The sequence below is a fragment of the Peromyscus eremicus genome, chromosome 5 (assembly GCF_949786415.1).
Source record: "Peromyscus eremicus chromosome 5, PerEre_H2_v1, whole genome shotgun sequence".
Taxonomy (NCBI): domain Eukaryota; kingdom Metazoa; phylum Chordata; class Mammalia; order Rodentia; family Cricetidae; genus Peromyscus; species Peromyscus eremicus.
In genome coordinates, this window is record NC_081420.1 from 113430221 (window position 1) to 113451424 (window position 21204).

At 40.6% G+C, this 21204-nt stretch overlaps 1 protein-coding gene and 1 pseudogene across 3 annotated transcripts in view; both read right to left on the bottom strand.

The window, feature by feature from the left end:
• Large1 (LARGE xylosyl- and glucuronyltransferase 1) overlaps nucleotides 1-21204 on the bottom strand; it is a 535843-nt gene that overhangs the window by 382902 nt on the left and 131737 nt on the right. For all 3 annotated transcript variants that reach the window (XM_059264258.1, XM_059264259.1, XM_059264260.1), the window contains exon 2: nucleotides 14434-14621. In XM_059264258.1, the coding sequence (XP_059120241.1) occupies nucleotides 14434-14539 (106 nt within the window). In that variant the 5' untranslated portion in view covers nucleotides 14540-14621. The remainder of the gene's footprint in view (nucleotides 1-14433; nucleotides 14622-21204) is intronic.
• On the bottom strand, nucleotides 1686-4300 carry LOC131910367 (transmembrane protein 258-like; annotated as a pseudogene).

A 21204-nucleotide genomic window follows, 5' to 3' on the forward strand; every position in this document is an offset into this window, starting at 1 on the left:
TTTGTTGTTGTTCCTGTTTTGGTAAAAGGAATGCCACACATCATGGTTTTTATTAGTAATTTTTCAACAAAGCCATTAAAAGGGTGGTTTTATGTTTTTCTGTTTTTGTTTTTTTGTTTTTTGTTTTTTTTTTTGTAATAGAAAAAACAGTGGACAGGCCAAACTTAACATGACTTTTGACCACATTCAGGCACACTATGTTTCATGAGCCAAAGATGGAAAAGGTTGCTGTCATTCTGATGATGCTGAGAGGCTGAACACTTTCTTCTCAAGTTTTTATATCTTCCACAGTAAGAATATTCTTTCTTTCCCAGGCAGATATGGGTTTACTGACTTACGCTGTGGGATGGTCTGTATGTGCTCTGATTGGTCAATAAATAAAACACTGATTGGCCAGTGGCCAGGCAGGAAGTATAGGCGGGACTAACAGAGAGGAGAATTGAGAGAACAAAAAGGTGGAGAGAGACACTGCCAGCCGCTGCCATGACAAGCAGCATGTGAAGATGCCGGTAAGCCATGAGCCACGTGGCAAGGTATAGATTTATAGAAATGGGTTAATTTAAGATATAAGAAGAGTTAGCAAGAAGCCTGCCACGGCCATACAGTTTATAAGCAATATAAGTCTCTGTGTTTACTTGGTTGGGTCTGAGCGGCTGTGGGACTGGCGGGTAACAGAGATTTGTCCTGACTGTGGGCCAGGCAAGAAAACTCCAGCTACAGACTTATGCAGATGGTAACATGCATTAACAAAAACCGTTTAATGTCACATGATAACATTGTTCTAATGCTAACGGAAGGAATCTCATGGCTGGTAGGAATACTGGTCTCAATTGATGAGAACACTCATTTGGAAGCAAAGTTTTAGGAACAAATTTCAGATCTGGAAGTCAATCCTGTGATAAAATCCTCAGAGTGAGGGTAAGGCATGTCAAGAAGGAATAAAGTGTACATGGTTAAAGCAGCAGTGTTAAACATCAATCCCCAAAGAACAGTTCCACACTTAAAAAGCTTTTGAATTTCAAAGTTAAACAGTGACACAGATTCATAAATCCCAACGGTTAATAAAATCCCTCTCATCTCAAAGGAAGAAAATCATATAAAAGCACTTCAAATTCAACTATGTACTTCACTATCTAGATTTGCATAGGTGTGTGTGTGTGTGTGTGTGTGTGTGTGTGTGTGTGTGTGTGTGTGTAAAGGGAGTTGACGGTATACACTTAATTGTGTGGAAGTCAGAGAACTACCTCCTTGTTATTTCCTCAAGTTTCTTCCACCTTTTGAGACAGAGTCTCTCACTGGCCAGGAACTTAGCTAAGTACCTGTCCAGGGAGCTTGGCCAATCTCTGACTCCCATCTCAGCATCTCTGGGATTATAAGCTTGCACCACCAACCAGCTTTTAATGTGTATTCTGGTAATGTAAAGTCCTCAGATCCTCACACATTTGCCAGAGAAGTGCTTTACTGAATGAGTACTTGATTTTCATAGGTTTTTGGTTTTTTCTGTGGGTTTTTTTTTTTGTGTGTGTGGTTTTTTGTTTGTTTGTTTGGTTTTTTGGTTTGTTTGGTTTTTTTTTTGTCACACATCTGTATTGTAAACAGTAGGTAGGACACTTGTAGCAATGGTAAAAAATTAATTTACAAAAGCAGGGACTTGGTGAAGCTGCCTGGTGGGTACCCTTGGGGACTCATACATAGATGCCAACCCAGAGCATGAGGAAGAAGACTCCAAAGCCCATGAAGAGTGAGGCCACCAAGAAAATGAGGAGCTCTTTGTAAATGTTACGTATGTACTTGGTGGAGATGACCTCGTAAATGAAGAACCAGGTGGTAAAGAACATGTCAATGGCCAGAAGTACCATAGTCAGGTGTGGGAAGACAGCCAGGTTGACCGGGCTGGTTTATATACACAGGAAAGTGACTACATCAAGTGCAAAATACTTAATAAATTATCATAAAGTAACACACCTGTATAATTGTTACAATGGTGAAAAAACCCAACACTTACCAGCATCCCAGCATCTTTGTTCTGTGCCCCGATGTTAGGCTATCCTGTCCCCACAAGACTTAATCAGTACAACTGGTTGACAAGGGTATATATTCAATCTTGCTTGGATTTAAACTCTGCACAGTTCACAGCAAGCAATGGCCTTCTAGTCAGCACCACGAGTCTATTTTCACTTCAATTGCTTTATGGAGCTTCACTATATAAACATGTTGCTATTTGTCCACTTTAATATTGCAGTGCCATAAATGTCTATTTATGGACATTTTACAATGTCCTACTTGGTACTTCCATAAAAAACACTCATGTAAGCATCTCAGTTCAAAGCTTTATGCATACATGTCTGTTAGGAATATCACAGGGAATCAAGAGATAGATATGATGGGTTATGGGTATGCTTGACTTTGCTTGACAAAACCAATTGGTGTTCCAAAGTAATTACATCAATGGCTGCCTTTTGCTTGTAATTATCAAAGCTATTCAACTATTAGCTTCTGTCTAAAATCATCAAAACCTTTTGCAAACTGATATCTGAAATTAAACAAATTAAAATGCCTTTAAAAGTGGGATCTACAAATTTCAAAAATACTAGATATTTCATGACAGAAAAACCTTGATGCATTTCTGGTCAAATTTTATGGTAACATGCTGGACAAATTAGATCAACTAAATTCAAATATATATATTATATATATAATTTTTAACTAAAAACTCCCGGGGGACACTAAGATATCTTTATAAGGAAGTAGATGATACAACATCTCACACTGTCTCAATGTGGACAAGGATGGAGAGAACAGAGTTACTTCCTCCCACCATAGCTAATATCTAATAACCACAACCCACATATCCATTGAAGGACCAGTGGATATTGAGATGAGCTGATTATCCTGGGCTGCTTGGGTGGCCCAGTGCAGAGTAACAATCCTCAGAACAAGAAAGCAGGGTAGTTGTAGACAAAGAACAGAAGTAGACAGAGCAGAGTTCTGACTGAGAGATGAGAGAGGGTGGCCTGAAGACATCACTCTTTTGGCTGGGAGATAAGAAAGGAGCCACAACAATTAACAGTATGTGGCCCCTTGAAGCTAAAAACCTTAGGAGAGAAGTTGTTTCTGGGGCCTACAGAGGGAACAAGCCATACACACACCTTGACTCCAGTCTATTGAGAATAATTTTTGACATCTAGAAAAGGGATTTTATTATGCCACCAAGACTGTGGTGATTTGCTGCAGCAGCCATAGGAACCAAAGTGGTGTCCTTCTCACAAGAGGAGACATGTCCCAAGACCTTCCAGGCATGCCTGGAACTGTACACAGCAATGAAACTTGAAGTTACGATGCTTTTTCCTATACATACACAAATTTAATTCCTTTTTTCATCTTAACTCAGCACTTCTTATGCACTGAGGCCATAACTTTTGAAGTTTGAGAACAAAATGTGTGCCAATAATAATAAGCATGTCTCTCTTCCTCCTTCTCTCTAGTTTCATGGATAGAAGATTTATTCTTACTGTACACATCAGCAATGTCAGCTTAAAGGCAGCACTTCTAAGCTTTGCTCCAGTCTATCAAAACTGGCAGCATCACTATTCCTGTTTGGTACATTATTAAGCACAAGGACTAACTGAACCAAAGCTGTATGATTCTGCAGTGCAGCAGTAAGATAATCAAGGTGTCTAACTGACTGTATTAGTCAGGGTTCTCTAGAATCATAGAACTTATGGAATGAATCTCTCTGTCTCTCATAAGAACAAGGTGTAGGTTTGGCTTGTTCCATATAACCATATACATACATATATATTATATATACACATATATTATATATTTATATACATATTATATATACGGAATTTATTGGAATGACTTACAGGCTGCAGTCCAACTAATCCAACAATGGCTAGCTGTGAATGGAAAGTCCAAGAATCTAGTAGCTGCTCGACCCCATGAGACTTGGTGTCTCAGCAGGTCTTCTGTATATGCTGGAATCCCAAAGAAGTAGGCCCCAATGTCAGTGAAGGAATGGATGTGCTGGCAAGACAAGGGCAAGCCAGCAAAGAACAAATGACAAATTCCTTCTTCTGTTGTTCTTATATAGGCTTCCAGCATAAGGTGTCACCCAGATTAAAGGTGTGCCTTCTAACTTCAAGGTCTGGATTAAAGGTGTGTGTCATCCAGACTTAAGATCCAGATCAAAGGCATGTTGTCTTCTTACCTCAAGATCAGGATCACAAGTGTACCCTCCATTTCTAGATTGTAGCTCATTCCAAATATAGTCAAGTTGGCAACCAAGAATAGCCATCACACTGACTAATGAGTGGGAAATGTATTGTGTTGACACTAATGACCAAAAGAATGGTTCATATCCTTGGAGGGCCAAAGCAAAGAGTGCCACATTGTACCATACTTCAACACTAATGATATATAGTGAAACAACTTATCACTATGTAGCCCTACTTGGCCTGGAACTCAGAAAGATCCACCTGCCTCTGCCACCTGAGTGTTGAGAACTATGTTATACTGATAGAATGAACTATTTAATATTTTCAAATGGTTTCCTGGGAGTAATTAAAACTATGATTAAGGCAGGTGTAGATGTAACCAACCATCTTATTAAATAAGAAACACAGAGCCAATACAGAGATGAAAGCCAAGAGGTCAGAGCAATAGCTAAGAGCTGAAAACCTTACCCTTCACTGTCGCTGGTGTTGTACCTCTCCGAAAGAGACCTACTTCCTGTGTGTCTGTCTTTATAAAGACTTTCTGTTCTGCCTTCTCATTGGTTGTAAACTCAACCACATGACCGCCTCATCAATGCCTGTCTGTACAGACCTCCAGGTCTTCTATGGTTGGTATTGAGATTAAAGGCATATGTCTCCAATGCTGGATGTATCCTTGAACACATGGAGATTAGATTCAGAGGTTTTGTTTAAAAAAGAAAGAAAAAAGAGAGAAGAATATAGATATGAGATAGATCACTGAATCTATTCTGAGAAAAAAGATAAAGAATAATAGGATAAATGGGTAGATCACTGAATCTACACTAAAAAAAAAAAGGGGAAGATATAAAAATGACAAAAGGAAGATTACTGAATCTATTATGAAAAGAAAAGATACTTTTAAAAAGGAATTACTTGTTTTAAATAGGATAAGTAACGAAAATTTTTTGTCTGAGTTTATCAAATGTTACTAGACTGGACATTTTTAATATATATAATGGAGTTTTTTGCCTGAATCTATCAAACGTTAATGGACTAGACATCATTAATGTAATCTTGATTTATTGGATATAATTTTTCTTGTATTAGTTATAAGCTTTTTAAATTTTAGACAAAAAAGGGAAAATGTGATGGTATTGTGTTCCCCAAAATATTGTGCACCCTAATAAACTTATCTGGGGTCAGAGACAGAACGGCCACTAGATACAACGGCTAGAAAATGGTGGCACTCACACCTTTAAACCTAGCACTCCAGAGGCAGAAATCCCTCTAGATCTCTGTGAGTTCAAGGCCACATTGGAAACGGCCAGGCATGGTGACACATGCCTTTAATCCCAGAAAGCGAGCCTTTAATCCCAGGGAGTGGTAGTAGAAAGCAGAAAGGTATATAAGGCATGAGGACCAGAAATTAGAAGCATTTTGGCTAGTTAAGCTTTTAGCTGGTTAAGCTTCAGGCTTTCGAGCAGCAGTTCAGCTGAGAGCCAATCGGATGAGGACACAGAAGCTTCCAGTATGAGGAAACAAGACCAGCTGAGAAGTTGGCCAGGTGAGGTTAGCTGTGGCTTGTTCTGTCTCTCTGATCTTCCAGCTTCACCCCAATACCTGGCCTCAGGTTTGATTTTATTAATAAGACACTCTAAGATTCATGCTAGAGGCAGGCACTGTAATTCATAAAAACCAGGCTTTCTGATTCTGTCAAAGGCCAAGACTTACAAGAAATGCAGTAAACAGATACTCCAGAGTCATTTTCACTACTCTACAGGGAGCCAATGTTATTTTAAGATCAAAAACTGAGTACAGAAGAAGCAGAGATCATCTTAGCAACCATCTCGTACCCCATAAAATGGTCAGACTCCATTACTCTTAATGAGATTCCTAACTCAAGGCACCTGCAACTCTACTATGTGTCCCGCAGCCTGAGAAGTGTTTAATACCAATTACCTACTTTCACATTCTCATTCTTTGTAAGATTTTATGTAAGCTCAGCACCAATTTTTATTGTCTGCTAACTAAGAAAGCTCTTTAGTTTTAATTTATTAAAAAAATTAACATAGCTTTGTGGGGATGTTTTATCTGCATCCCCCAGTAAAGTTTATCTGAGGAACAGAGGAAAAAGCCAGCCACTATATTAGACATAGAAGTCAGGCAATGGTAGCACATGCCTTTAATCCTATCACTTGGGAGGCAGGGATCTGTCTGGATCTCTGTGAGTTCAAGGCCACACTGGGAACAGAGGCAGGCTGTTCCAATACTAGTTAACCATAAAGGTCTGGAGGTCTGTACAGACAGACAGGAAGTGACAAAGCTGGACAGGAAGAGGAAGTGATGTAGCTGGGCAGAGAGAGGAAATGAGTTAGTAGAACAGAAAGGAATATAGGCATGGGTATACAGGAAGTAGGTCTCTTTGGAAACTGAAGGTCGGTGAGATGAGGCTGGCTTGTGGCTTGTCCTATTCCTCTGATCTCTCAGCTTTAACCCCAATTTCTGGCTCCATGTTTTTTATTAATAAGACCATTTAGCAATTCATCTACATAGCCTTTATATTATACTTTCCATTTCATTTTATATTTAGCATCTTGTATTCATATACCCTATAATAACCTTAGGAAGTGATACATTTGGGCCATTGGCAGGAAGACCAAAATGGGCTTTGCGGCTATGGAAGCTGCCACAGCAACCAGTCCCAGGGGAGAAGGAAACCATGTCTTGCATAGTCTGGTCTCGGGAAAAACTGGCAAGAAGATCCCTGGGCTGAGGGACGGGGTGGTACACATGAAGCTAAGTAATCAGTTACATTTTAGCAAGCTCTCATCTACACTCCATGCCCCCTTTCCCACGGGTTATGTGTTCTAACTTAACAACTCTAGTTCTTATTCCAACTCTGCAAAATGGTCAGATGTCAGGACTCTTTGCCTTTCTGTTGAAATTCACTGGGATGGCTGTCAAACATATTTGAGTGGGAGGCTTCTGCTTCAATAAGAATAAAAGGAGCAGTCAACAGAGGCTTTAGGAATGCAAAGTATGAGTGCAGGCTGAAATCAGATCAGAAATTAATGTCCTACTCTTGTTGAAGACACTGGTTATAAATTACCTGGACTTTACATGCTCTGGAGACATCCAACTTCAAGCAACACCCATAACCCTCCCTTGTCTTGCCTCTCTAGCCAAGGAAAGCATCTGTACTGAGCTGATTATCACAGGCAGCAGATGTGAACATTTTAATCAATGGCTTAAAGTCTCCTTCTTCCACATGTTGGCAACCCATCAAGAGCTGACCGTTTGCCCCTGAAGTGCAGAAAAGAAAAACCACACTGCAAATAAAATCGAGCAGGCCCAAGAGGAAAGGTGGGTCTGGGGAAAAGTAACAGAGTGGTCTCAAATAAAATGAAGGTGTGCCTGGGCACAAGTGCTCAAGTCCAAGATTCAACATCATCACCACATTGAAAGATAGGCTGTAGAGCAGTGGCCTGGGGTCTCACTATCATAGAAGCTTATAGCACCAGGAACCAGGAGTTCCTATCCCTCTCCTCAGACAGAACTCCACACAAAATACATCCTAATTCCAGGAGGAAGGTTGGGAGTTCAGTGGCCATCACTGACTACACAGCAAGTTCTTGGCTAGCCTCAAGTACATGAGACCTTGCCACAAAAACAGAAAAAGAAAAAAAAAAAAAAAACAGCAGTAAATGTGTGGAAGGAAGAACCCTTCTCAATAAACAATTATTAAGGACTCATAAAGAATTAACGTTGAGTTGGACACTAGTACTAAAGTGATGAGTCAAACAGGTCTCTCCTACAAGAAACTCACACAGTTGCAGAGATATCAGAGCAACAAATGCCACTTGCTATATGCTGGTCACAGCATCTCCACAAGGGATCTGACATCGGAGAGAAATGGCAATGAACATGGGTACTGAAGGTGCTGTTTGAGAAGAAATCTACCTGTAAAGGACAGGTAGAAAGATACAGGGCAGAAAGAACAAAGTGAAATTTAAGAAACAAAGTACTTTTCCCAGGGAGGTCAATGAGGCAGCAGAATCCCAGTGAACACAAGAATGGTAAGTTTCAGAGAAAGGGAAGAGTTGGCAAAAGCATCAGGATTACTGTCAGAAGTTTATCCAGGAGACAGTGGTGAGATCAGCTGCACTCAGCGCCTGGGGAGGGCACATGTACTTACTCACTCACTCACGCCTTCAGCTGGCCAACATTTGAAGATCAACATTGAACATGACGATCAATTCTCCAGATACCATCACAGGTGCTGGAAGTCAACAACAGACACGTGGTGACAGGAAAGAAAACAAGGAGCTATGAGTAAGAAGGGGATGCAGCAACACTAACGGAAGGTCATGAGCACTGAAGTTGAGATCCGACAATCTAAGTCAGATGGACTGGGAAGGCAAAGAGAGGATGACAGGACCAAGAGTGTCTCTGAGAAAGGAGCAGAACCCACAGTTGACAGCAAAGGCCAGGCTCTAAAAAAGCCCAAGGTGGAAGATACCAGGAAACAATCCAGGGAGACAAGGGCAAAGGGCAGAGTGGTGCCCTGGGGTAGCTCTGGACATTCTCAGGAAGGAAACACACACACACACAAACACACACACACACACACACACACACACACACACACACACACAAAGGGTAACAGACAGGAAACAAAAATCACATGTGCTAGGGGCCAAGCCTAGAGTGTAACATCTGAGGGACAGAGGGAATGAGTGGGGAGGGAGAGTGACTAGGCCAAAGGACAAGACAAAACAGGCAAGGGCTGGAGATGCTCACTCACAGGGTAGAGGAAGAAACGACAATTAGTGAAATAAAAAGTTGAATTAGAAACCCAAGACTTAAATAACCAAAGAAGACACACCCAGGTAGCATCTTCCTCCTGATTTCCTTGGGCCTCTTCAACAGGATCAAACAATGAGTAACTCCATGCCTGGTGACCTAATGGTTAGAACTGGCATTCTTAACTCTCATGAGTCAGATCTTGATTCCATAAAGTTTATGTACTAATACTGGTTCCATCCTTAGAATTATATGATTGTAAAAGCACCTCCTTTTCTGTTTATAGCTCTTCCTAATTAGGGAAGACTCTAGCTGCTTCCAATTCAGTTATGTCAGACTTCTAGTATAATACACTTGTATTATAGTGAATGTAGAAATGTTAGTATGCCAAAACAGTGGGCTTCATTTTGACAATTTTATTTCATGTTAAGGAGACTAAAGCTAAGGGAGGAGAGAGACTATGCTCCAAGTACCCAGCTATGCCCAGCTAAGCTGACTTCACAGTCTGGGATGCCTGATTCTGTTCTGTGCTCTAGTCTCATTGTACCACTCCAGGTAATCAACTAATCAGACTGCTAAACTTTAGTATCAAGAATATCTGCAGCTCAGAGGAGAATCTAGGCTCTGCTCTCAGGAGACCCATTGGAATTAACCAGAGTTGGAAAATAACCAAACCCACTGAAAACATGAATCATACTTCCATAAATCCTGGCAGCAACACTCTGTTATTTATGGCACCACCTACTACAAAGCCAAAGCCTTAAAGGTGTCAGTCAGTGAGGTATAGGGAGCACTGGCGATGATTAACAACTGAGAGAGGAACATATGTACAGAACCTCTTTAAGGACATTGCCTGCAGCAACAGACAGGGTACATCACAAAAGAGATGACTTTTGACTGCTGGTGGCTACTCAGCCTCCTCTAGAGTCTACAGATCTCAGAGTCAGGTCACACAGGTCATCTTAGATGATTACCACTAATTCAGGATAATGAACTTCTGCTTCCACGTTTCTCCTAGGGGCATTACACACCCTCTCTGGACAGCTCATTTCAGCCAGGCACAGAGCAATCTTTGTTATGAGGGGCTGGACATCTGACTTCTGGCCACATCACTGGTCAAAGTCAAGGGCCATTGGAGCTGTCCTTATTTCATGCCCCAGTGACATGGACTGTTTCCTGAAGCTGATCCTGTGCATGTTGAGCCTCTGTGTCTCAAGGGTAAATATTCCAGTTCCTTCCTGCTTATGTAAACAACTTGAGCTGACAATGTTGTTCACCTATATCTTCCTAAGCATGCTGACTTGTCTATAGACAATGCTTATAGTGTACAGCCTATAAATAAATGCTACAGGCTAACTAGTGCTTGGAAAGTGAAGATCCATAGGCTTTGTCATTCCTAGTAGACATTTTTGCTACTGTGCTCATGTCACCTATCACTTAGCAAATGCAGTTTGTGACTCAGAGATTCAAGTTTATTCTTAAGTACTATGCTAACAAGTAGAACACTCTCATCCAATCTGGCTGTGCTGTTCTAAATATTGCCTTTATACTCAAATTTCTCATAATTTCCTTAACAGTCTGGTAAGATCATTATATCAACGACTCCAGACACTCCATCAGCTATGGCTGGACCACATATTTTGATGCTTCATAGCAAATCATAAACAGACAGCTACAAGCTCCCCACAACCTAGCTCTCCGCTTTGCCATCAAGGGGTGTTTTCCTTACTAGCTTGTAACCAGAAAAATATATTACAGAGTTCAAGGGTAACTATAAAGTGCCAAATTCTCCCCTAAGCTCTGATTACAGTGAGCATGTTTTGTGTTGTGATATTAAGGCAAGTAAACACAGGTAATCCAGTCAGAGGCAATGCTCTGGAATGAGGAAGAATAGAAGGATAAGATGGAAGCCTCAAACGTTCTTCATGTAGGAAACGCTATCTGGAGAGGAGTCAGTACAGAGAAGTCAACCACGGGAATGGAGGAAGACCTAGGAACACAAACATCATCTGAGCAATCTGACCCAACCCTGTCTTCAGCCTAGACTGTCTGTAACTCTACTGTATTAACCACTTGTACTAGCTACTTTTCTTGTTGTTGTGGCCAAACACTTGACAAAAACAACCCAAGGAAGGAAAGGCTTAACTTGGGTCAGCTCACTTAGATTCATTATTGCAGGGAAGGCATGGTGGCAGGAGATTAAGGCAGCTGGTCACACTGCACAGCAGCTAGCAGAGAAATATGAACACTCGGGCTCAGCTTGCTTTCTCCTTTTTGTTCATTGCAGGACCACCCACATTAAAAGTGGGTCTTCCCAGCTAAATTAAACCAATCTAGGAACTTCCTTACAAACATGTCCAGAGGTTTGTCCCCTAAGTGACTCTTGATCTCATCGAGTTGGCAAGCACTAAACCATCTCATTAATAAATACTTTTCCCCCCAAAATCAGTTTAGACTAATTTGTGCCACTGAGCATGAATTAAAATTCTATAGTAGTATTCCCCCAGTGTTACACCTTGCATGCTACAGTACCAACTTGATTAGAAAGGGATACAGGAACACAACTGAATGGCAGTTAAGGCCCAGACTCATGAATGGTAAAGGTACTTAGAAAAAGTGACTATAGAGTGGTCAGGATTAAAGAGGACACACATATCATCCCCCACTCCCCCCACTGCTCAGGGAATGTCATGGAGGAAGAATTGGAAAGAACATAACAGCTGAAGAATATAGAGAAGGGCCATGAACAATGGTCTTAGGGGCATGACATGGCCATGACACTCACAAACTCCTAACAGCTACAATTGCTTACATAGAGTCCACGTAAGACCAAATCAGCAAATTCATTCATAGATGGGGGAAGGTCTCATGAGGCCAACACAGAGTGCAGCTAATGGCAGAAGAAAGCTACTAGAGGAGAGAAAAATCATTATTGCTAGTGATACATCCATGTTCATGATAGCCCTAGTTAAATTCAGTACATTACAAGAGAAAACAAAAACAAAAGGAAGAAAAGTGGCACAGAGACTTGATAGGAAGAAATGGGGATTGGTGGGTATGAGCAGACAATAAGGGAGGGTGGAGAGATGACTGTGTCTATGGTGAATTATATACATATATAAAACTATCAAAGAATAAATTAATTTTTTAAGACTGAAACAAAATTAATTCTATATAACTTCAATGTATAAAGGTCATGTGGCATCTAGTAAAATTCCTTGCCAAAATCCCCATAACTTCAGTCTACAGTATGGTATTAGAAAAAAATCTTAAGCTCTTGAATCTAAGCTGGGCTCCATCCTGACTGGCTTGGAGGCCTTGGGCAGATCAACGAAGCTTTTATACTGTATGCTTCCCATCTTTACAACAGGGTCATTCACTGTACTATAGATAAGTCACTTTAAAAAATGATTCTGTACAACGTCTGGCACACAGAAATGATAACAATGACAATTGTTTATATTGTCAATATCAACATTGCCTTCTTAACATTATTATGCTAATTTTAAAATATTTTTGATAATTCTTTTGAACATTATACACACACACACACACACACACATACACACACACACACACACACACACACACACAATGTATCTTGATCATATCCATCCCCACTCTCTCCTCCTCCTAGATTATTATGCTAATATCATTAGCAGTTTTCCTGTATTGCCAAAAGCCTGTTTTCCCTTTGATTATTATTTTCTCTCATTTGGTTTGCTATGCTGTGCTTTGCTATGCTTTGATGTGGTATGCTGTGGTGAGCTGTGTTCTGCTCTGTTGTGGTTTGTGGTCGGTTTTGGTTTTGTAAAGGTATCATCATGTTAAGCCATGCTAGGCTGAAACTCAAAAGTCCTTCTGCCTCAGTCTGTACTGGGGCTTTAGGCATGGTCACCATGCCCAGTCACATTTTCACATCTGGAACTGAACTAGTCCTGGGTGCCTCTGCTTCTTTCATAAAGCCCCTCTCACATTGACTCAGATGAGAAACTTTCCTCCTAGCTTCACCAGGATCACCATCAACTCACCACTTTCCCTCTGACCCCTCTGCAGAAAGGAGTCCCTCACTGCCAGAGTACAATTTAATCTATTAAAGCTGTTTAGATGAAGTGTCTGACCAGTCTAGGGATGTTGCTAGGAGAAGGGGACAATGACAGGGGTATAACATTGGGCTCCTGCTATGGGCTAGGGATCTAGAATCACCCCCATTCTGGAGTCAAGACACATGGTTCAGCTATGAAAAGCAATTGATACTCTTTCAGAAGACAGAAGTTCAGTTCCTAGCACCCACATTAGGCAACTCACACTGGCTGTAACTCTGGGTATCTAGCACCTATGGCCTACTTGGACATCTGCACATACTCGTATGCAGACATACATAACCACAAATAATTAAAAACAATAACAATAAATCTTTAAATAAAAAAACAATCACCTCTGTTCAGCAAGTGCACAGCTCTGTCATCTTTATATTCGGCCTCACTAACTCCAGCTCCGAATGTGGAGTCAAATGCCTAATTAAAAGGTAGCCTTGAACTGTCAATAAAATTATGCACAAAGGAAATGTTCAAACACATAGTAGTGACTTTGTTGAGACAGACTGTCATGTAAGGTTTTTTTTTTTTTTCTAATTCTAGTGTGGGACAAATTAAAAAAGGAAGTCTCCACATCTACACCAACCTTGCCTCCCACCTTGAAGCAGTGACATAATCACTGACAATCAAGACATTACACCACATTCAAAACTGTTGGCTAGGAAAATGGCAAGGCTTGTCTTTCCTATTCATTTCTGGAAAGTGGCAGCAATGGTCATTTGCTTTTATTTGTTCAGGGAAGGCAACTCCTTTGCTTCATCCCCAAGCTCTTTTTGTCAGTGTGAAGGATAATCTTTCATCCCCAGCCTCAGTCTGACAGCTCCCACAAACCTCTCCCCCAGTAGCCTGCCTTCTCTATCACAGCACATACACCCGTCTGTATCCATGAGACAGTGTATGTCTAGATATGTTATCTTCGTATTCTCAGCACTAGGTTTACTGAGGATGTCAAAAAGCAAGAAAATTTTGAATGTGTGAACCAACAAATGACTAGATGGATGAATTAATAAAGTATCTGGATTCAGGAAAGTCAAGCCATTTAACAAGGCTCAACCTTCTCCCCTGTGTTTACTACACAGGGACAATGTGACCAAACAGGCTTTGGACATCTGTCTATCCACGCCCTGCCACTGCAGAAACTTATATTTTCCTCACTATGCTGACCTCCTCCAACTACCTGTGGGAATGCTACACATCATTTCCCCTGACAGGCAACATTAATCCAATATTTTACCCAAGAAACACTAGGGCTTCCAGGCTCTTTCTAGCTATAACAGCCTGTATTCTTTTACACCCCCCCTCCATTTTCCCTTTCACTTGGCTTTTGTTCTTACCTTCAAAGCTCCCAGCAAACAAGTAAATCCAGGTGATGGCTGGGATGCAGAGCAGAGTCAAAGAAGCAGCCAAGAATTTCCGTCTCCCTCTGCACATTCCCAGCATCCTCTCAGAAGTGGCAATTTTTAATTCCAGAGCTGTGTCTCTTTCCAAAGCATGAAGTCCTCAGCATCCCTCATAATACTTTCTGAAAGAAAAAGCGGAAGAGCAAAAGCTGAATCCCATCATGATGAGCAGATGGAGGCAAACTACAAAAAAAAACTATTCCGAAGATCCTACAAGGGCATTACTTAGGCCATGGCTTCCTGCTCTCCTTTTATCACAAGAGATGACAGATGATGCTATAGTCTTGCCTCTCAAAAATGAGATACTTAAATAAATGATGAGGTCTACAAGGGATATCTCTCTCTCTCTCTCTCTCTCTCTCTCTCTCTCTCTCTCTCTCTCTCTCTCTCTCTCATATCTAGCTAGAACCTATTATAAACAAAATATCAAAACTAGGTCATAGGCTGATATCAAAGAATACAGTGTCATGAGTGACCAACTGAAGAACGTGATCACCAGGAAATTTATATGGACCATTTATTAAGGAAAGAAAAATGTTAGCTGAGCCATGTGTGGTCAACATGGCAAACAGCTCTTGTGTTCCTAATAAAAAGGACCATGAAAAGTAGCTGAAGCAGAATGAAGAACACACCTAAAGAAGAGGAGTTTGGTCAGGTCACAACATAACCTGCTGAAACTGGTGCTGAGAACCTAAAAATTGGAAATTGTCTGCATAGCCCCCCACTGTGGTAGATCTAAAAAAGATAGAAACAATGAGAATGGACAAGGGTTAACCAGCTTGGACCAGAATAAATGAGCCTTAGACGAGGACAAAATGGCAATGATAGAGTAAAAAAAGGGAAAGGTTGAAAGGGATAGAGTAGCAAGCCCATGATATTTCACCTCAACATTTACACACACACACACACACACACACACACACACACACACACACACACACACACAGAGTCTCTCTCTTCCTGATGACTGCTGATCTAGATGTAGAACTCTCAGCTACCTCTCCAGGACCCTGTCTGCCTGTGTGCAGCCATGGTTCTCACAACCATGATAAAGGACTAAACCTCTGAACTGTAAGCCAGCCCTAATTAAATGCTTTCCATTACAAAAGTTGCTGTGATCATGGTGTCGCTTCCCAACAACAGAACACTGACTAAGACAAAAATTGTTACCAGGGACTGAAGTATTGCTGTGATAGGCCCGACCATGCTTTTGTTTGGAGGAATGTGTTTTGGGGGACTTTGGATTAGGAAAACTTTAAGCTGGGCTTAATGGGCCATAGTAATAGAAGCATGGAAGACAGCGGTGCTGAGGGTGATTTGAACTGTGGGGGCTCAACTCAAAAAGTTTCTGAGAATATTAGCATGTGGCCTAAAGACCATTCTTGTGATATTCTGGCAAAGAATGTGGCTGCTTAATGCTGTTGTCCAACAAAAATCTGCATGAGGCTAAATTGAAAAGTTTTGGATTAACAGCTTTGGCAGAAGAGATTTTAAAAGAGCCTAGTATTGACTGTGTTTTGTGGTTGTTAGTGGCCAGTTTTATGCTAATCTACAATGAAAATGAGCAAGCTGAGCAAGAAAAAATAAAAAATGTACAATTTGAGGAGAAAAAGAACATCAGGAAAAGTTTAAAGAAAAGACAGAACCTAAATGGAATAAAGGGAGTGGTGACCTCAGGGTAAGACACCCAGTTAAACTTCCAATTTTTGAAAAGGAATTAAAGAAAAGTTTAGGGCTAGTGTGGTGACACATGCCTTAATCCTAGTACTCATAAGGCAGAGGCATGCAGATCTCTAAACTGGATGCCAGCCCTGTTTACAGAGAGAGTTCCAGGACAGCTGAGCTGAGACAGTGAAGGAAACTATTAAAAACAGAAAGATGATGAAAATATATTTGAACAAGAGGGCCATGTTCCAGCCCCAGCAAGCACTAGAACTTGGCAGCTTTGTCCACATGGTTCTGGACTGAGAATCAAGGACACACGAAAGAGGTTATGGAATCTCCCTCACAACTAAGGAAAGCCATTGAGTCCAGGCATATGTCAGGCGTGTCCCTAAATGGATGATGCCTAAAGAGGCCACTGCGTGAAGCTGTGAAGGTGAAGCCTGGATTGCCTTGGAGACCCCAAGATGTTGGAGATGCTAGAGCTGTGGGATATCTACTAAGGAAAGCTTTCATGTGTGGAAGTGGCCCAGGAGAGAGAGAAGTATGTTAAAGTTAACAAAGCTGAAAGAAGTTGGAGATTAGAAAAGCACTTTGAATTCAGTCACGAAGACACAGAGTTTGGAATTTGCCACTTGGTTTTCAGCCTTACTTTTGTCCAATATTTCCTCACTATGTTCCCTTTCCTTCTTTTTAGAATGGTAATGTACATCCTGTGCCATTGTATGTTGGAAGTATGTGATCAGCTTTTGTATTTTGATTTTACAGGGCTTACAGCTAAGAGATTGCCATGAGTCTCAAAGAGACTTTAAACTTTGGACTTTTAAACAGTGTTGAGACTGTGATAGACTGTGATAGAAAGGAAGTTTTGAAGTTGGACTGAATGTGTTTTTGCATTATGATATGACTACCAATATATGGGGGGGGGGCAGCAGGGAGTAGAATATGGTGCTTTGACTGAAAATGGCCCCCATAAGCTCATAGAAACTGGCACTATCAGGAGATGTAGCCTTGTTGGAGTAGGTGTGCCTTTGTGTATGTCACTGGGGGTGTCAAATGTTCAAGATAGGCCTATTGTCTCTCTCCCTTCCTGCTGCCTAAAGATCCAGATATAGAACTCTCAGCTACCTCTCCACCATGTCTGCCTGCATGTTTCCATGCTTCCCACCATGACAATAATAGACTAAACGAGCTCCAATTAAATGTTTTCCTTTATAAGAACTGCCATGGTCATAGCGTCTCTTCACAGCAATAAAACCCTAAGACACATGCATAACACATATGAATTAAGAAAAAAAAAAAAAAAGCAGACCATGAGATGTCATTTCCAGTTCCCTAGCATAGATGTCAGCCGGCAACAGATGGAAAAGTAAATCCAGGTAGAAGAACCACCCACACTAGTCAGCTATAAAAGGCTTCAGATTCTCAAAGAACAGTTGTCCATGAAATGGCCAGTCTGGGTATCCCCTGCTACATTCCCATGCAGCCTGTCTGTCACAGCCTTTATATTCTGTGATAAAGGTCTAGTTGAACTGCCTGCTTTCCCACCAGTGGAGGAGTCTCTGATTCAAGTTCAGATTTCCCCATTCCATCACAACCTCCTTGCATTCCCTTTCTTTGAATTCTGCAGGATACTTACAGATATCTGAAACTGTCTATTAAAGAAACACACCAAATCAGTCTAACCAAGACAACTGCTAAAGCTTCAGGCCTGTTTCCAGCAATCACCACCCAATGGAGCCAATTGGCTTGTGTGTGTGACCATTCCAACAGATTTTCCTAAATGGTCTATTTGAAAAAAGATGAAAGACTAAAGGGCTTGGAGGGTGTTGTTGGGACAATACTGAAAAGTACAACCCTTTTGAACAATGAATGTTGACTTGATAAAGGGCTCCTCTGAGGCTTGTTCATGCTGAAGCCTCAGGCACAGATGTTGTACACCAAGACTCAAGCATCTCTTAGGAGAGGGAAAGTTGATGAGGAGGTTATACTATTAGGCAGATATAAGTTCAGAGCCATATGCTACACTCAACTTTATCCCTCTGTAAACTGATGTGATATTGTAGATTAATTCAGACATCAGTAGAAGTTAGGAAGATGCTGACATTAACATTTAAAATAACATTTATTTTCCTCCTTTCTTCTCTCAATCTACCAAAGGTAATTTCAATATATATGCTTTGTACACAAGGCAGGCCTTATATAATACTTCCATCAGAATTTAAGCTCTGTTGATGGAAAATTCCTTCATGAGTTTGACTTTTAAATGATAACGTTAATGTACAAAAGAACACATTTTTAAGTTAAAAATATCAATTTTTATTAGGAACTGTAGGAAGTCAACACAAGAAAAACAGAAGACACAGAAAGACACAGTTACTTCCCAAACATATCAGTGTATATATTAACTAGAAAATCCACCCCATAACCAATTCCCCTCCACTGCTGGCTGGTGAAGGGAAGTCTCCCTGTCAACCCAGGTGTCCAAGTCATCACTCAGGGCTCCATCCTCAACCCCCAACATCCAATTCCTTGGTCAATTCCTCCTCTATACAGCTATTCATTGGGATTTCTGTCATGGGTTTTACACAATACAATTTATATTTCATTTACATGGAGATTGAAAAGAAAATAATTATTATCATTTGTTATGTCACAAAACAAGGTTCAATTTTCAATGGATAGCACAATCACGTGTATCCTTCAGGCCAAAGGAATGAACTTGATATAGTAAGGCACATATCTATCTAACCAGCCAGTTATCTGAATCATAAGAATATATTTTGTGAGGATAATAAAATATATAATAGCTACAATAAATATGATGAAATATGTATGTTTCATACACATGAAAAATGGTTTCCATAGTGAAAGTAATTGCTGGGCACAGGACATGATAATTTCACTATATTTTTCCAAATGTTATACAAGTAGCATGCATTCCTTTTATAATTTAAAAATATTTATAAGCTTATATTATGTTACATTATATTGTTTGCCATTCAAAATACCTCAGCACCAACTTGTAATACATAATTTACATGCTAGATACAGGAAGTTAAATTTTGTGGTACCCTAATTGAAAAGACCCCCTCCAAGGGGTGTTCCTTAATCATCACAGGGACTCTAGTCATAAGCCCACATTCCCTAATGCACTCAGTTTTCATCAGTACTAGAAGCTAGCTTTTGATTAGCAGCATGGATGAGATGATGTATCATGTGTTCAAGATATGTGGATCGTACATAACCACTTAACAGGAAAACATAGTAAACATCTATGAAATAAAAAAAAAAGTATCTAAGAAAAAATTGCCCCAAACCTTAAGAATAAATTTAGGAACACAAACTGATATCCTAAGTGCTTGTCATAACTGGAGAATCAGTACCACTATTCACTGTCCTAATGACTGGACAAATCCTGCCTGCCTCTTATACCATGTCATCCCTCCATAGTCAGATGCTGTCTTGAAATGTTTTTCATCCTTTCTAGGAGCTGATAAAGACTATTGAGTCCTTGGTACCTCCATAACTTGGTATCTCCATAAGAATACAATAGTAAGTAAGACTGACCTGGAGGCTATTTGCTTTCCACTTCTGAACACCTGTCTCTCTGGCCCTGACCACTTTACTCAGCTTCAGATTCATATATGAAGTGAATAGATACACCTGTGTCTAGGACCCAAACCTTCATTTCCCATCACCTGCTGCTGCCTGGACCTTTCCTTCCTCACAAATGTCAGCACCATTTACTCCAGTGACTGAGCCAAATATTTGGTAATTCTTAATGCCATACTCACCTTTCTCACCTTGCCCAATCCCTATAATCCTTAAATCCTGCCATTTTTACTTCCAACACATGCTTTAAATACTTTCAGGTTTCACCACTTTCTCCTGCCACGACATATGAGTTAGGGTTACCAACACCTCATACTTAGGCCTATTATATCAGTCACCTAATTCAAATGTCATCTAAAATGATTCATTGTTTCTCAACAGCTCTTAAAATGAATTCCAAATGCTTGGCCATGTCCCTGAGGTCATCTGGTTGACCCCTAAAAACCTTTCTGACCTCCTCTGGCATTTCTGTATTCTGTTCTCTTCTGCCCAGCCATGTCTGCCTTTTCAGCTATGGACTTCACCTGAACACCTTTGCAACTCTGTTCTTGATGTCACAAATCTGGATCATAGTGGCCTCTGCTCCAATCTAGAGCTTGGATGCCATCAGCTCAGAAAACTCTTCACAAATAATTCTATGCCTAAGGAGCCCTCCCCAAACTGTCTATCACCATGCCCTGATCATTTCTTTCATAGTTCCCATCAAATTCCAAAATCACACAATTCTCTGAATAAGTGTTTTCTTAACAACCATCATACCCACTAGATTTTCATTTCCACTTGGGCATAAATACTAACAGCTTCATCATTGGTGTACCAGTCCTAGTTAGGGTTTCTAGTGCTGTAACAAAATACCATGATCAAAAGCAAGTTGAAGAGGAAAGGGTTTATTTGGTTTACACTACTGAAGACAGTAAGGGCAGGAACTCAAACAGGTTAGGAACCTGAAGGCAGACGTAGATGCAGAAGCCATGAAGGACTAATGCTTACTGGATTGCTTGTTATGGCTTGATCAGCCTACTTTCTCATAGAAACCAGCACCACCAGCTAAGATGTGGCCCAATGCATTCTGGCCCTCCCACATCAAATACTAAGAAAAGGTTTACCTACAATCTCATATTATGAGTGCATTTTCTCAACTGAAGTTTCCTCCGTAGATGACTTTAGCTTCTGTCAATTTGACATAAAAGCTACCAGCACACCACCTGTGGACTCAGGCAGCAATGTATGTTTGCTGAACACACAAAGGAATGTGCCATTAGACACATAGCCTGTACTTAGTCTAGGATTCTCTAAATGTGTCTTTTTAAACAGAGGTCTATAATATAGGAAACAAAATCTGTGCACAGTTCCTCAAGCAGGCCCTCACAGCAATAATATTTCCTTCAGACACTTTCAGTTGCATGGGAGATCAGCAGCAAAGTTTGT